The sequence below is a fragment of the Poecilia formosa genome, unplaced genomic scaffold (assembly GCF_000485575.1).
Source record: "Poecilia formosa unplaced genomic scaffold, Poecilia_formosa-5.1.2 Scaffold135, whole genome shotgun sequence".
In the NCBI taxonomy this organism is placed as follows: domain Eukaryota; kingdom Metazoa; phylum Chordata; class Actinopteri; order Cyprinodontiformes; family Poeciliidae; genus Poecilia; species Poecilia formosa.
The window spans coordinates 861,917-879,822 of NW_006800074.1; the positions used below are offsets into that span (position 1 = coordinate 861,917).

The 17,906-nt window shown below is 41.5% G+C and overlaps 1 protein-coding gene across 1 annotated transcript in view; it reads left to right on the forward strand.

Annotated features, from left to right (window-relative positions):
• Window positions 1-17,906, forward strand: part of plxnd1 (plexin D1) — a 115,054-nt gene that overhangs the window by 39,574 nt on the left and 57,574 nt on the right. Inside the window, exons 11-14 of the mRNA XM_007562336.2 lie at window positions 185-293; window positions 2,257-2,414; window positions 7,631-7,776; window positions 17,074-17,179. Of these exons, the coding sequence (XP_007562398.1) occupies window positions 185-293; window positions 2,257-2,414; window positions 7,631-7,776; window positions 17,074-17,179 (519 nt within the window). The remainder of the gene's footprint in view (window positions 1-184; window positions 294-2,256; window positions 2,415-7,630; window positions 7,777-17,073; window positions 17,180-17,906) is intronic.

Here is a 17,906-nt window from a genome sequence, read left to right on the forward strand (position 1 = left end):
TAAATCCATCTAAAAGGGCTTTTACATGGATCCATCTAAAAAGGCTTTTAGGTGGATTTAGTGGTGCCAATAAATGTGGCTCCCGCTGTATGTGGGGCAACAGTAAGAAGAAGCACAATGGATATAACACAGAGTCCAAGCACCCAATGTTTGGCTGATATTACCTTCCTCTTTGCTCATTTAGTTGTTCACCAATCAGAGGAGTCAGATTTATCACCTCAGCCTCAGGAGAGCAGGATACTTCAGCAGTCAGAGGGAGGATATATTCCTTGACAGCCCTCAGCCCATGAAAGGTAAGACGTAAAACCTGTGATTAGACAGACATGCAAAAGGAATGAAAAACACAGCCCGATGCTATGCTGAGATCCTTCTCCTCTTCCGTACTTTAAAGGGAAAAACACACACACACACACACAAAAAACATGACACCGATGCTCAGAGAATGCATTCTTGACGAGTCGGGTGGATTTGATTGACCCTGTTGAAAAATAAAGAAATACTTACAGGGATAGAGCGTGTCAGACTGCCTTTCACTTGTAATCATAGCAGTTTGTGTATTCCAACACATAATTTTCCAACAACCAGTAATTTACCATAATGTTATATTCTGCTAACGCCTAATTACACGTAATAATTACAGAACATGGGGGAGCTGCAATTGAAGGTGTTATCATTGCCTCTTAGAAGCAATGTCCAAACCTATTGTCACAAATACAGTTTGAGCTCCATGACAACAGCGAGATGATGAGGGGTGGCTTGCGCTGTTGAACTTGGCATATTGTCTCGCGGAGCTGCTCCAAGCCAGTTGTTTGCTTGTCCCAGTCCCAGATGTGACGTTCGCAGTCCATGCGAGCAACAGCCCTGGCCCGCTGCCAGACATTCTGCTTAACAGGCACCTCGTCGCAGCGTGCAAAGTCATCACATTTTAAAATGACACACACTTTATCACATACATACAGATGCGTGCGGCCTAATATGCACACAGTCGTGCAGATGTGCATGCGGTAATACAAATGGGACGTCTCGCTGGGAGGCACTTTGGAACACGAACATAATCATCTGTTTTCCCTGGCTTTGTTCTCATCCTCTCCGGGGTTTTTTTTATTTTTTTTCCTGGTTTATTTTTATAACCATGAATATATCACCCTCCAAATGTTTATTCTGCTTATTTAGAGCATGCAGCCCATATGGTTCAAGTAAGCTGCGGAGGAAAATGTTTCTAACAGTGTACCTTCAGCTGACCATTCAAGGGCCAACACAGCAAACAGATGCTTTTTCAGGCGGGGAGTGGTGGGGGGGTGGAAGTACTCCAATTATTTATTTCAGTAAAAGTACCAATGCAGCAGCCTAAAAAGACTCAGATTGATTGCATGCTAAATATATTGCAAATATAGGTCATGCATGAAATGAGACAAAGCATCAGCAGCAACATTTAATTACACTGGGCGCTGCCTTTTGTAGAACATGATGAGCCTAAAAATAGTTTAGACTACTGTTCTAATGTTTGCAATTTCCACAAATTAGCTTACGGAGCCACTTGCACCCATCCGTGCGTTATTGTCGCCGAGAAAGTACTTTGTAGACATTTTTTTCCCAGTAGATGCGTTTGAGAATGATAATGCTTTTCAAAGAGAGTCTGTTACCATCAATTTTCTGTTCTCACCTTTAATTTTTAGTTAGATTTCGGTCAGGACTTTGAGTGAGCCATTCTGACACACAAGTGAGATTTGGTGGGAATATAGTAGCTCTGGCTGGTTGTCCACACTTTTCAGATTTTGTTTTATTATTTTCCAGAAAAAAATATTTTTTTATTATTGTTACTGATGCTGACCACATGTGACAAACTCGAGGCCTGGGGGCCAAATCTGGCATGCCGTAACTTTTTTATGGGGCCCTTTTATCTCTAGAATGCCCCATGAAAAGCACCTTAAAACATTTGTGTACTTAAATATTTTATCAAATCAAATCAGTTTTTATATGTACACTGCCAAATTACATCAATGTGAGAAAATGCATTCACTGAGTGGAGAGTCATCTGGTTATTAATATTTTTTAAATATTTTATCAATCTATTTCTGCCACAACCATGGGCCATATCAAACTGATTAGGACATTCATGAACTTCATACGACTCAAGACGAAAATGAGTTTGACACCCCTGATCTAGACAAAGACACCAAAAATAATCTTCATACGATTGTCTGATAATGTCTTCCTGTCTCTATCTCTCCCCTCCTTCCTCCCGTCTCCCTCTAGTGGAGGTGTACAACTGTGGAGCGGGCAGTTCAGACTGCTCCCAGTGCTGGGGCCGTGAGGATCAGGGACACCTCTGTGGATGGTGTGAAAGCAGCTGCAGGCCGAGGGACGACTGCCAGCCAGACAGGAATGTGTGTCCTGCTCCTGAGATCCACAAGGTAGAATCCTTGCATTCAACATTAAGCCCTCTCCTCTTCCTCCATTTCTCTGTGGTCTCCAGCCTCACTTTCGTTTCGCTGAATCATGAGGTCACTCACATGGTCCTTTATGTCCAGTGTCAGCTGCTGAGGGCCTGTTTGGACCGATTCCTAATAAAGCAGTTCATTCTGCAACAACACCAACACTCACTCAGCCACAGCCCACACGGGACACAGCGGAGAGGATCTGTGATCCATCAGGAGGGCATGGGAACACCTCCCCCCCTTTAAAACAGCAACATGTGCGTGTTTAATCTGTGCGGATTGGGAGCTGTAAGTGTAAAAGCCTTCATGTGAAAGAAACCACAGAAGCTAGAATAAGCTCCCATGAGAGGTTTTTTTTTGACGTTCAACCATAACAGGAGCAAAACCACTCTGGTAAAAAAAAAAGAAGAAAAGAATTAAGGGCCGTTTATCTAACACAGATCTGATTGCGGTTGTGTCATCGTCATCTCTGAAAGGGTGCCCTTCCTCAAACGCTTCTTTGCGGCTCAGACGGGTGATCATATTTATTTGTTTGCCTAACTGTAGTGGAAGCGCTTTCAGTCTCATCCCTGAAGTCTGTTTTCTGCAGCTTATATCGGCGCAGCCACGGTAGGCGGTCATGGGAAGCACGGCTCACATGAGAGCCAGTCGGCCCGAACTTCCTGTAGATAAAACCTGGTCAGCCCAGGAGAATAAGCAAAGCAGAACAAAGCAGCCAAATACACACACACACACACACACACACACACACACACACACACACACACCAAACTCCTTCACGTATACACACACATAAGCCCACAATCTGTCACACAAACTGGCCATATTGAAGCATTCATGATTATCCTTCATTCTTTGTAGCTGTCAGCATACTGTGACTAACAGGATGCTCTTTGAGAGCCTAACTCATATGGACTTCTTACGTGACTGAAGTTAGCTGGGCAGAGATGTGTGTGTGGGTAGACTATTGTTGCACGGCTCTCTTGCACACACCCGCACACACACGCATTGGTTCTCGCAGGAGAGAGGATTGTGGGGCTGTGGTTCACTCGGGTGTGTGATGCAATGCTTTGGCAGCCGTGTTTTCTCAGAGAATCCGCAGGGGTTAAAGCCCAAGTACTCCAACTTACTGAAACCAGATCCCATCTCCCTCAACACACACACACACACCAAAATCAGACAGCAGCAGCTCTTTGTTATACAATCGTGCTGTGGCTACGGTAATGAAACATGTTTGTCTTCACTCTCCCGTGTCACATGCAATCTCTCTCATGAGATACAGGTGCCAAAATATCAATATTAAAATGGAGGACTTCATTATTCGCTAAAGTTTTCCACCTACAGCCTAATTATGAAAAATGCTTTCTGTTTCATGCGCTGGTGACGGACAAAAGGAGATATTTATTATCTCCCTGGGCTCTTTGTTCCCATGTTATGTGTAGGCCAGTTCATCGCTAAAAGAAAACACACTTTGGCATCCAAACAGGAACTGACAACATGGTTTACCCACCACATGTAAAGAAAACAAGAACAGAAGGACCTGGCTCATAGAGGAAAGAGGATGTAAAAGGTTTGAACAGAGAAAAGGGCGGAGAGCGCTACATTTACAGCGAGGAGCTTTTTTCCTGTTTTGTCTTTGTGTCCTCCTTGATTAGAGTGATGCAGAGGAACTGGACTGACAGGAAGAGGATGAAAGCTATGGTGGCAACAGACAAAATAAACAAAAGGAAAGCATATGCTTCAAGGCAGGTTGGATTCAGTATAGTGTGATGGAAAAGTTTAGACCCCTAAAGCTTGCTCAAGTTTTGCGACGTTGCAATCCTTAAACGTTGTAACGTTGGCTTGGACTGACACAAAGTAAAGCTCATAAATGAAAAGAAAATACCATCTGTCTTAATCCAAATCTAAAAGGTGTGAGGTGCTTTTGCAAGCCAAGCAATCCCCATAGCATGATGCTGACACCACCATGTTTCACAGTGGCAATGGTGTTTTCATGGTGATGTGCAGTGTAAGGGTCAAAAAGTTCAGTCCTAGTCTCATCTGATCAGATCACCCTCTTCCATGTGTTTGCTGTGTCTCATACATGGTTTGTGTCAAATTGCTGATGGTACTTCTTAACATTTTTTCCTTCAACAAGACCTTTCTTCTTGCCACTCTTCTATGAAGGACAGGATTGTGGAGATAATTTGATTTGATTCTCCCACCTAAGCCCCAGCTCTCTTAGATTATGCTCTGAGATTTTTCAAAGATTAGGATATTCTTAAATTATGCATCGGCAGACTAATTATTGACTTTTGAACGTAATTGCGTGCCATGGATTTTATTTAAGGGTTTCAGAGTAAAGCACCACATGAAACTTTAATAATAAATACATTGAGGTTTGTGGTTTGAACATGACAGAGAGTTTGAGTTTGAATACTTGTTCAAGACAGTATAAATGTTTGTACTCTGCTTATAGAGCATGTTAGACTGAGGTATAATTTACTGTTCATATGTGTTTAATCGCTCAGGAATTGGGTCTGGGAGCTTTTGCAGACACAAACCCCCACCCTGCAATCTCTCTGGAGGCCTGGCAGAGTTTGCGCTGTAAATCAAGACTCGCAGACCCGTAAGAGGTGTAAATGAATAGCAGAGCAGGCTGATGTTAATGTTAATTCCCAAAGGCACCACACAGGCACACTGGGTGCTCCGAGATGCGTTCTGATAATAAATAGCTGCTTTTCTGTCTTTTGTCTGAAATGCTCGAGAGCTTGTGCAACCGTGGTTGCCGATTTATTAATGTGCTGCGTATACGTGTATGAAAAGGGAGTTATTTCCTATGTCATCCGAGTAAGTAAGCACAGCGTTGTCCCACATCTGCAAAAACTTTAAGACATCTCATAAACATCAGAATAACTTCCTGAGGAACAACATATTATGCTACCCCTAATTACTTTTTCACATTTGTCATCAAAATTTCCAATGTAGCCGAATATAAAATGGTGCAAAATTACATAGTTAAAGTAAAAGATTTTAGCATGTGTACATTCTGAGAAGAGCAACATGCATTTTCTATTCAGTCACCCTTGAAGCACATAAGTATTAGCTCTGCTAGCACTAAAGTGCAACACCGACATGACATTTCATGGAAGCTAATGCTACAGTGCTAACTTCAGTTCAAATTATATCAGCAAGACTACAACCCTCGAATACCTTTTTACTTGTTCTATAATGCCCTTACATATTGTACTTACATTTAGATTTTGTTCTTCACTGTGTGTGGAAAAAAGAGAATGTGAGGACATTAAATGTTTTCAAAGTTACCAAAGAAGCCAAACAAAAAATTATCTCTGCTATAAGTGCATTAGTGGAAATGTGCTCAACACTGCAAACACTTCAACTTGCCAATGGCCTTCTGGAGTGACCAAATAATCACTTGTTCATTAATCTTAGTTTAAATGTAGGTGTTCTGTGAAGTTTAGAGGGTTGCTAAAAGACATCAGTGACTAAAAGGTCAAATATCAGGAAGACCAAGAAACACAGGACACATGTTGAAGAAATTCTGACCTTTTTTGTCCACATGCAAAACACTATTTGGGGTACAAAACTAATGCTGCACATCACCCTGAAATACTATCAATACTTCTAAAGTTAGTAGTGGAAGCATCATGCTGAGGCAGTGCCTTTCTTCAGTTGAGACAAAGAAGCCGGTCAAAGTTGATGAAAGATGGATGGAGCCGCGGTACGTGGAAAAAAACGTAGGGTGGAGGACAACGATCCTAAACATGAAACTGGAGCTACTATTGAATAGCTCAGAACATAGCACAATTTCCATTTGATGCAATGGTCCAGTCAAAGTCCAGACTTAAATTCAATTGAAAATTTGTTTCAAGACTTAAAGCATTGTTCACAGAAGCTCTACAACCAGTTTGACTGAGCTTGGAGCATTTTTCAAAGAACAAGGAAAAATCCGTGCGATACATAAGGCTGGTAAAATCTTACCTAAAAACATTTAATTAGCGACTCCCTTCCAAGGTGCTTCTATTGCAGTACTTTGTGTTGCTCTGTAAAACGTGGGGAATTTACACTTTTCAAGGCATTGAACATTCACTTCTACAGTTTATTTTTACTCAGACTTTAAAGAAGTTCATCCTTGCTATTTTTAACCTCCCTCCCTTTTTTCCTGGGAGATATAGAGTTTTTTCATCTGTCCCGGTGTTCTTGTGAGCTCCTGGTGGGTGTCTGAATGTAAAGGCAAACCTTGTCCTCTCACCCAGACCAAACACAAGTGTTGTTTTCACTTTACAGCACAGTTTCCCTTAGCAGTGGAGCCAGGCTAATAACACCAAGAAGGGGGTCATGGCGACCTCGCGTCGGCCTGGAGGTTATTCTGAGAAGCGCTGCCGAAGCGCAGCCTTGCTACACCGGCTTGACCATAGTGGATTTCTTCTGTCTTGGTCTCAGAGATGCTATCTTTAAGGTTGTTTCTCCCCGTGACTGAGGAGGCGATCGTTTCCTCTCCTTTGTTCCCTCCCCATGGTTTTCCGAATGGAAAATGAAGGAAGCAGAGGCAGGGGCTGAAATGACGCGTGAGAGCACGCCTCAGAACAACAGCTGAAATAGGACTAAGGAATTTGACGGAGCAGACACAGGAAAACAGATGAAAGGGGAAAAAGCGCTGCGCATTAATTCCCCTGTTGAGGCTTTGCTCTCTCACCACCATCATCAGCATTCAGTCTCCTCTCGACACTCGGTTCTCTAAATTGCCTCCCCACTCATCCACCTTTCTGCTGTGCTCTACACCTCGCCTCTCCAGCCCTCACTTTCCCACTCTGTCTGTCTCTCGTGGGATGTGAAGGGGGCTCTTAGCCTGCTCTTTATTTGCATGTGCTGTAGAGGATTAGAGACTGAAGGGTCTCAGACAGGCTCTGTTAAGAGTCTGCGGTGCGCGCCCATATAGCTAAACCGTGTGTCTGTTCAATTGAATCCCCATCTCTGTCCGTGACACGCTCCACATCTCCACGCATGGCCCCTGCTAATTCTCTGTCGCCTCAATTATCACCCATCATTATTTGAGTGATTTTAGGGCAGTAATCTTCTTATGAGCTCTAATTTATTGTGCTTATTACGGCACCTTCTGTGTGTGTGTTTTTTTTTCCCCTTTTTTTGGTGTGTGTGTGTGTGTGTTCATTGCCTCACTCTGTCTTTGTCAGATCTCCCCCCTGAGGGGCCCTGTTGAAGGAGGCACACTGCTGACGGTACAGGGCAGGAACCTGGGACGAAGGCCAGCAGGAGTGAACATCTTTATAGGAGACGTTCCCTGTGATCTCCTGCCCGAGCGCTACACCGTCTCTGTCGAGTGAGTATCCAAACAGAAACTTCCTTAATGAGTCACAAAGTCGCGTGTTTTGCAATGGTGTTTTTGTGGCTTGAGTGTTTTCTGCTGACTTCTCACACCTCATACTTATTTCGTTATCCATGCTGTCGAGGGTGGTGGGGGGAAAAAAAGGAAGGGGGTGGGGCTGAGAAAAATCCTCGCAAGATTTTTATTTAAAGACCCGTTAAAATATGCAGCAACGTCGCAGCCGGGACTTGTGATGACAGGTGCCAATTACCTGTTGCCATGGTAACCCGACATGCGTTGAGGCAGGTGAGCAATTGGATGGACAGAAAGAAGAGAGAGATACAAAAAAACTAAATGGAGAATCTAAAGATTTGTTACTGAAAGAAATCCTGAAGTGAACATGTCAGATGGGAGCATGTTGTGCCTTAACTCAGGCAGTACAGTTGGAGCTGCCAACTCTGACTGAAAACAGGAACCAAGCTCCCTGCTCTGGAATGCCTTATCGGCTGGGAAAACATAAAGAAAGCTTCAAAAACATTTTCAGAACTCCTGAAACTGTCTAAATACCTCCAATTTAGGGCTTAGAGTGGTTTTTGAAGGTGAACCGGACTCCAAATCCCATGTTTCCACGTCTTCTGGGGGGAAATGTTGGCTATGTGTTGGGGAAACATTAAAGTCATATAGTTTTATGTGGCTTCAAAGGCAACTGTGGGAATTTTCTCAGACATATAAATAAAAACATGAGGCTGAGGGGAGAGCTTACCAGACCTGCTCAGTGCAAATCCTCCACAATTCTTGGTTATTGACATGTATTACTGAGGAGAAAGAAGAATACATGAATAAGTGGAGATGCACCCATTAGGATACGGATTTCCAATTGTCTGTGACGTCAGACCCTGCGGAAGATTTTTTTTTTCAAGATTTAAAACAAAAAATAGACTAAATTTACTGACGATTCATTGATAGAGTCAGTAGTTTCCAGATGGAAAATTAAAGTACTGCTGATTAATTACTTAACAAAGTGATTAATGGACTGTTCCTAATTTTCTCCTATTTTGCATGCATGCAAAACACAAACTTTGTAATTTTTGACTAAGTAAATAAATCATTTGACTTGCTGATCACAAATCAGAGATGATTTTGTGAAAATTGATTTCTTCATGTCTCTGGTGACTGACTTGTGCATCTAGTGATAAAAATATGTAACGTTTTTCCCCATCAAGTTATTTTATTTTTAATTTTTTTCACATATATATTGCTACTGGGTTTGATAAAAATAGATTTGCCGAACCTAGAGAACTGTTACTAAGACCATATGTGGTTTTATTGCTCAATGACCAAATACTTTTATGTCGATCATTAAAGCTACATCGTTATTGCAGCTTGAGAAGAAACATGATGTCATAAATGGTGCGTGCTCAGTTGCATGCTGAGGACAACTAGCTGGTATTCTAACTCACTGTTGTCAGGAACATCTGTCAAATTTTTCATTTTGATTTCCAAATACAACAAAGACGTCTTTTGCCATAAGTCTGATATCATAACTATGATGTTAGAAATGTCCCTATTGAGTTGATTTCTTTCCTGAATACGGACCCGAGTCAGATTGAGTAATACTGAGTAGAGTAATTGCATTTCTTATAGCACAGACACGCACACTATATGACATAAATAATACAAGGTTTTAACATTATTGCCATACATTTAATATATTGATAGCTCTAGAGAGGTTTGCAGTACTCAGTCTTCCTTTTCTTAATCTGTATCTGTAACATTTCACTGTGAGACCAAGTTAATCAATGTGCATGAAGTTTCCTAAGCTTACAATATATATTTTAGTTTTTTTTTTGTTTTTTTTTAGCATTTATTAGATTCTTGTGTTGTTGGAATGGGTATAACCTTTCCCCCTGCCAACCAGGCAAACACTTAGATTGCAGTCAGCTTCCCCATTAAAGATCATTGAAAAATGCCTCGATTTTAACCCCAAACATGTTGCATCAAAGCGTCCTCATATGGTATCTTGTGTGTGCATGTGAACTGTCTCATTTTAAGTGCACAATAATTCTCGGGAAGTATATCCAAAGAAAGCTCATAGACTTGAGTAACTAGCACTTCGAGTTGTGGCTTTGCAGTCTGAATTACAGTTGAAACGTTTTGATTTATTATCCAAAACAATCATAGGTATAATAAACTGATGCCCAAGCGTTGCCAAGAGTAGGTACAGGCAGAACCAGGTGTTTTTCATTTCACTGCCTCCTGAAATGTCTTCTCAGAGTTTCATACTGGCTTTTTACTCATTGAATGATTCATCAGCATGTCCAGTCATGCTTTGGGGATCAAGTTTCAACAGTGTTGTGACTAAATGTGCTTTGTTATCTCTTCATCGGGGTGGAAATTGTTGATTTCAGTTTGTACATTAGCTTTTGCCCATATTCTGAAAGCAACCGCCAAATGCAATCATGCTTTTCAAACTCAATTAGTGCTCTGTTTGTGTGCTGCACAATTTTCTTAAACATTTGGTCTCCCTGTTGCAACTAAATAGAAAAGCCCTGGCTTGCACCTAGAGAGAGACAGTTAGCTCAGTCTTGTCCAAGGACTGTAAGCATAGCAACTCTAACGACAAAGAGATACTTCAATGACATGAAATTTTCCACAGATGTCTCTGGCCATTTTGAAGGAAAATTGAGTGGAAGGAAAAATAAGCAAGACATGCTAAAACAACTCCTAAACCTGAGATAACAAGTGGTTCAAAGTCCTCTTTTCAGATAAAGGAAGTTTTGCACTTAATGAGGAAAACATGGTCCTGCAGTCTGGAGGAAGAGTGGAGAGCCTCACAATCCATCCTGCTTAAGGTCCTGAGTGAAGTTTCCAAAGTGTGAGATTAAATGGAGTTCAAATATTACACTGCTTCACTGTTTTTCCTAAAGTTCACATTCAGCACAGCCATTTCAGATCACTTTGACCTCTGATGACAAACTTTATGGAGATTTTCCAGCAGGAATTCCCATTTAAAACTGCCAGAATTACCAATCCCTCCTTTAACGACCAGGCTTGAACGGCCAGCAATCTCACCTGACATAAGTTCTTCACTTTTTGATCGTACTGATACATCCCTAAGGTATATGTGTCTTTGTAAAGTAATAGATATGTTAGGTGTTATCAGCAACAAAGCCAAATAGAGACAATCGTATTTGTAAAGTTGTTAGACCTTTCAATCAGACATGCAGTTCTTGGCCCTAAATCCTCTGCACTCCATTAAAATAACAATAGATATATCTAAAATGAATCTTTTTTTCTTTTCTTTTGACGAGACAGTAAGTGGAAAAAAAAATGTCAGTGGTTATTTTCAGTTAGTGACTCATAAGCTTTTATTGAAAGAAATAAAAAAAGAGGAAAAACACATGCAAATAGCTTAGCTTACCATCTCCTCACATAATATCTGTGTTGTTCTGGTCTCAAAAGAAGAATCTCAGCCATCCATTTGTGTTTTAGTTTATATGTATTCACAAGGCTAATTTTCACAAATATTATTATGCAGCACATCTCTCAATTTAAATGACTCCGCCGCTATCCCCTCGTGGCTCGGGGACCATTGCACTGTCACCATGGAGACAGCAGGACCCTGCTTTGACACTGGCGAAAAAGAGCTCAGTAACTCCAAAATTACATCCAAAACTTCTATTCAGTATCTGTAATGTTCCTTGAATAGAAGTGTTTATCTGGTCGTGCTCCAGTGAAGCCAATCATTGTTTTAAAACCAGTTCCAGGGTGACCTGCAGGTCTCACCTGTCACTCCAAACGCCTGACACATCCGCACCCCTCCTCTTCCCTAAACAGACAAAAAAAAAAAAAGAAAGAAAAAAAGAATTCACGTTTCACTCCGGGGATGATCAAATCTCCCGTCTTCATTTCTCATTGGTTCCCGAGCCTGGCTGCTGTGGCAGAGGAGCAACATTCTGTCTGCTTTAAGACTCACTGACAAATCACAACATGTTAGTGCATCTGACACTGTCAGCACTTTTGACTTACACACGCATGCATGAGCACACCTTGTTGTTGCTACATCCAGTGTCTGATCAACTTTGATCTTATTTTATCACTTAAGCTGGAATATTTTAATCTCCGCTTCAACATCTGACAGTTGGTAATTTAAACATAAAATGAAAGAGTTGAAACCAGATGTTATGAGATTAAATCTGTCTTACATGTTTTTAGTCGGTTAGGATTAACAAAATGACTTCTGTTTGCTAGAACAATTAGAGAGATATTAAATTGTTGACTTCTTCAGATTCAAAAAATAGATTAAGATTGTAACTTTAAACAATTTTGCGAACCAGATGATGATGATGTCATGGCTATTTAAGTTTCTGATTAGTTAATTTCACAACACTAAAGTTGAAGCTTAAACACATCGTTTCCTTGTGTGACATCATGGGAAAAATCACATGCAAGATGTCTTGTGGGAAAGAATTGGCCCTCCAGAAGTCCAATCCATCAATACCCAAATGCCTGAAGGTGCCACGTTCATCCGTTTAAACAATTATATACAAGTATAAACATCTTGGGAATGTCCAACTGTGATGAAAAGATGAATGTGTCTTATAGCAAAATGTGTGAATCAACTTGAGTACCAAAGCAAGACTTTATGAATATGGTAACGGAGTGTGATTTCTCACAATGAAGCCATACTAATGAAAGGCCACTAAAAAGTGACATAAAACGCTGGATTGCAGTTTTAAATTTTCACAAAGACATTATTTTTTAGGAGATGTGTCCAGTAGTATAATGAAACTTATATTGAAATGTTTATTTTTTCCATAATAACCATCATTACATTAGAGGAAATGGAGACACTTACAAGCCTGAGAACATCATCCGCAGTGTGAATTGCAGTTTTGGCCGCATCATGTTGTACGGATGCTCTGCTGTGGGAGGGACTGGTGAACTTCATAACATAGATAGCATCACGAGGAAAAGACATTAAGTTGAAAAATTGAAGCAACATCTCAAGACAGTTAAAGCTTTTGCACAAATGACTCTGTCAAATCGAGAGTGGCCCTAAGCATAAAACCATATTAGTTACAAAGTGACTAAATGACAAAACAGTCAGTCTTTTGGACAGGGTGTCCGTCCCACAAACTCTGTCTTACAAGAAAGTTACAAGGCAACCTGACTGAGTTTCACTAGACCAGTCAGGAGGAATGGGCTAAAATTACAGCAATCTGTTATGAGACATTTGTGAAAAGATCCCATAAATATTTGAACCAAATCGTAGAGCTAAGCTAGCAATACTACCAAGTTCCAAGAAAATAAGAAGGATAATGTTAGCAATCCTAACTTAAAACAGGGAAACAGGGAGTGATATCAGTGAGAAAAAGGTAAAATGTGTATTTTAATATAGTGCACATGAATAAACATGATTTCAACTATGTCTAAATCTTACTAATAACCCTCCTTGCAATGCTACAAGCAAGATTACAGGTGTATGGAAAATGTATGGATTCTGTTGGTGCCTCTCTCCTGAAAGTTTTAAACAGTTTTCTTTTTAATTACCCTCATTTGTGAGATTTCGAGTTCAAAATGGCTCTCGCAGACTCCCACACTCATCAGCATACAAGCGCAGCACATACGCATGTGACCCCATTTACCGAAGCTGCTGAGACAGGTGCCCGAATCGTGTGCTGGAAAAGGCCAAAGTTCACATCTGTGTGCTGAAAAGAAAAGTGGGCAGCTCTGGAAGAACTCCTCTCCTCTCACTCTGTGTTGACATGTTAATTAATGGCAATGTCAGCCTGGGCGCAGCTCATTTACTTGAAGTGCATCTCTTGATATCTGTCGCAAATTCTTCACACCGCCCTTCCTATCAATTTCATTAGAGCACTAAGTGGCCCTCGCCCTGTCCGTTTGGCAAGACTCCGACAACACTCGCGTCAGACACACACATGCACACGCACACAGCTGATTGTTGATGATCCTCATCAGCCGCTCAGGGGAAATGATAGGAGACACTTCAGTACTTGCCCAAATATTGCCCTTTGACAGCCATAATACCTCTGCAGTGTGGCGGCATCGAAATGTGGAGCGGGGGTCAGTCTGGCTCTGTTTGCTCCTGCTGGGAGACAGCATGTCCTTTTGACTGGGACAGCTCTGCATCAGCATGCAATCACAGAGAAATACCAAGACTCTGAATTTGTTATTGTTTGTGTGTGTTTGGAATGCAATCTTTTAGAAAACCTCAGAAACATAAACCTGCCTTGTAAACGTTTCTGTGTTTTGTTATGTTACAGCTGCAGAACATGATGCGTTTTATTTAAGAAAATACTACATGTAAAGTGGAAGGGAAATTATGCATGGCTTGGACATTGTTTGCAAAAACAAATCCGATGAGTGTCGGTATGCACATATGTAATTCAGCAAACTTGGAAACCCCAAATAAAATCCACCATCTTACAGGCAACTGTTCACTCTATCATGCCGAAACGGAAAGAAGAAGGTACAACCACAAACCTGCCAAGACAGCTGAACTTACAGGTCTGGTGAAGAAAGCATTAGAAGCAGCTCTTCCAATTCTGGTGGTTCTGCAGAGAGCCAAGGCTCAGGTGACAGGATTTATCGACAAGGAGGCTGATAATGGCGCACTCATCAAATTTAGGCTTTATGAAGGATTGTCTACAAGAAAGCCATTACTGAAAGGAAGCCAGAACTCCTGTTTGAGGTTTGGTACAAGCCTTAGGAGACACAGGAAACATGTGGAAGAAGGTAACCTGCCCAAATTAGAAAATACTTCATGTATAACCTACATGCAAAATGTTATGTGTGGTGGAACACCAACCATAGAAGCTGCTCCAAACTAATGTGGAGAGACATGTAGGTAAATGCAGGGGCATTGTAAAAGATGATCTCTCAGATTCTGCAAAAGCCTTGATAGATGTCCACCTTCCAGGAGGAAAACAACCTCAAACACAGCCAGAACTACAAATGAACAGGTTAAATCGGAACATATTGCGTTAGCTTGGTCCTCTCTACCCCCACACCTGAATCAAATTGGCTTAAATTGATGGTTTAGCAAACAGTCAGTTTAAATGTTCAAAGTTCCTGGACTAGTTAGAACACCATGGATCACTTTCCTTCTGTGTACTCCTCCGTGCTGATCTGTCACATAAAATACAACAAAGTCTGTGGTTTTGCTTCATAAGATGAGAAATAGTTCAACACTTTAAATGCTTGATTGAGCAAGGGACTGTTAGACTGTGGTTGTGTTACAGCACAGGATCTGCATGCGGGAAATTGCTCAGTCTTGTGTAATTTTGGGTTTTAGTTACAACAAAAGCAACAGTAGCGGCCTCAAACTAAACAGAAACCCATCATATTCTTTTCAGCAGTTCACTTCAGTGGTGGTCATTTCATTCTCCCTTGAGAAAGTGAAAATTGTCGGTTTCATGTATTTTGGCTGGTCATTTGATCTCCAGCATTGTAGGATGGCGAACAGAAACATCTCATGTTTTATGACATTACAGAATATAAACATCAAATAAATCAGGGTATTTTATGCACTTTGGTATGGAGCGATTCTGTCAATACCTTGGTGAACGTCTCACCCGGGTCGGGTTAAGATGCAGCTGGCTTCCTCCGCTCTGGCAATCACCTGCTGAAAAAGCTTTGTTTTTACTCTTTAAATAGTAATTATTTTTACCAGTTTCTCTTATGCACCACATAGTCTTCTGCATTAGTTTTCAGCAGCAGATGTTTAATAATACGACATACTGTTCTGATAACCCTTGAGTCTGCAAAAACTGTGCATGCTCAGGCTGATTCAGGCTTCCGCGTCTCTTATTTCCCCTAGGCTTGAACCTGAGATTACTCATGTTTCATTATATTTGTCCCTTTTCATTCTTCTCCAAATTAGAGCCTGTGAAATGATGCATTTTTCTCAAAGAGCGTCCTCGTGCCAGGTGATGGCAGGAGTTTAATTTGAGGGTAATGACATTCTTTACCTGATGCTCTTGTTATTAATGAGCAGCACCGTAGGCCTCAGCAGGGTCTGCAGCTACTGCCGGTTATTTTAGAGTATTTTCAACAGCTACTCAGGCACAGGAGCAAAATTCACACTTTAAAATGGGCTCATTAGACGCTGCAGTCGCTCTGTCTTAGATACAGTCAACACAAAGCACGTTTCGGTTTGAGTTGCATATTTAAAAGCACACTCGAGTGCAAATTTCTTTCTAGTTTTAGCCACAACTGCTTGAATGAATCTCTGCCTAGTCTTATTGTACATCCAAACCAGGTTTGTCTATTTGAAACACGGCTCCTACGCTTGCATGCAGTACCCTGCAAAAGTATTCATAGCTCAATTTTAACTGCACTTTATCTGGTAGGTAGTCATACACAAACACATAAGTAATTGTGCAGTGGAAGGAAAATGCCACATGGTTTTCAAAATTTTCACAAATCTAAAAAGGGCGGGGAACATTTGCATTGAGCTGCTTTTACTCGGGCAAATATATAAAAAAAAAATCATTATTTTTTTTTGCTTCATTTGACTCTAATCTCCTTGCAATCAGATATTTTTCCCCCATTCTTCTGTGCAAACTCAATCAGATCAGCCTTCTTACAATTATACGCTAGTTTTAGGGGGTCTATGTAAAATCCTAGTTTGTCGCTGTAAGGTGACAAAATGTAACAAGAAGTCCTGAAGGTGTGAATACTTCTGCAAATTCCCAGTGATGTCTGCCAGTGTTCAGATCACTGGCTGAGAGTTTCTAACCTCTGCAGCAGCAGGTACCAGACTGAATAAACCAACAAGCTGTCAACCTGGAGGGGATCATTGGAGGGAATAAAGGTTATATCCCGCCCCTGGTACATTTATCCCTCCGAGGTCCCAGAGCAGTGGGTCCCCGTGCCTCCATTCTCCACTGTGTCATTAATACGAGTCGTCCCTGCAGAGCGTGCAGTGGTGGCAGAGGGTTTAATCACAGCCAGGAGGCTGGAGAACAAGCCTCGGCAGCCCCCTAATCTCCTTTGTGGTTAGACGCATTTGGTCAGGGGGGGCTTTGAACTTTACATCTGCTCATATCTGATACCTTCGAGGCGTTATTTGATTCCATATGTAAATGCAACAGGGACTGATGAATTAGCTCATAAGAACCATTCTCCGAGATATATTATGTCTTTGTTTAGCCGTCACAATCAGATTTCCCTCGCACACAATTTGGCTTGATTAAAGTCCTTATTAAATCAAAATTGGATGCTGTATTGTGTTATCCAGATTGTGTTTTTATTAACTGATCTCTCGCTGTGATGCTCCGTCCTAAGGCTCGTGTGTCGCACCGGGAGGTCCCTACGTGACGGGACGGATTCTGTCCGCGTGGACGTGGATCAGAGCGGGACGGGGACGTCAAAGGAAAGCTTCGCCTACTTGGTGAGCCTTCTTCCAGTGTCCGGCCCTCCTGCTGGGCTTTTGCTCTCCCTTCTGTCTGTGTCTTCCTCCGCATTCTTCCTGCATGCGCTTTTGCTTCGCTCCCCACTGGTAAAGGCCTCCCCAAGAGTGTCAGCTGAGTGTTAACAGATGTGTTTTATGACTAAGAGGAATGTTGGTGTGTGGGAATCTTCAAACGTCCATCTGAGCTGAAGCTAAAAGTAATTGTCATGTAGCTCTTTTTTCTTTTTCTGCCAACAAAAACAAATATTGAGACTCCTGGAATATCCCTTTTACTCTGAATTTATCAGTGGCTGAGGTAAACCGGGCCAGTGGTGTGGAAATTAACCTCAGCCCACACAACCTCTCATTGGAATAAGGACATTCAGCCTGTGGAAATACCCGTGTAAGCTCTTTGTTTCTCTCTGTGTTCATAGACAAAGACTGTTTCATAATTCACAGCGTCGTTTCAGCGGCTTCTAAGGGCAGCTCTGTCCATGAGTCATGCTGCAGAGAAATAACCCCAATCTGAAAACCCATCATGATACATTAAGATGAAAAAACTCTGAAACAGCGAGTTTAAAGGAGGGTACTACTGTGGGAACTCCTGTTTGGTATTTATTTATTTATTTTTTTTTTTTTTATCTCTAAGAAGCTCAACGAGAGCCAGGCTGAAGGGGAAGATGTAGGGGGAAGAAAAAGGGGAAAAGCTGTTTTGGAGACAGGATGT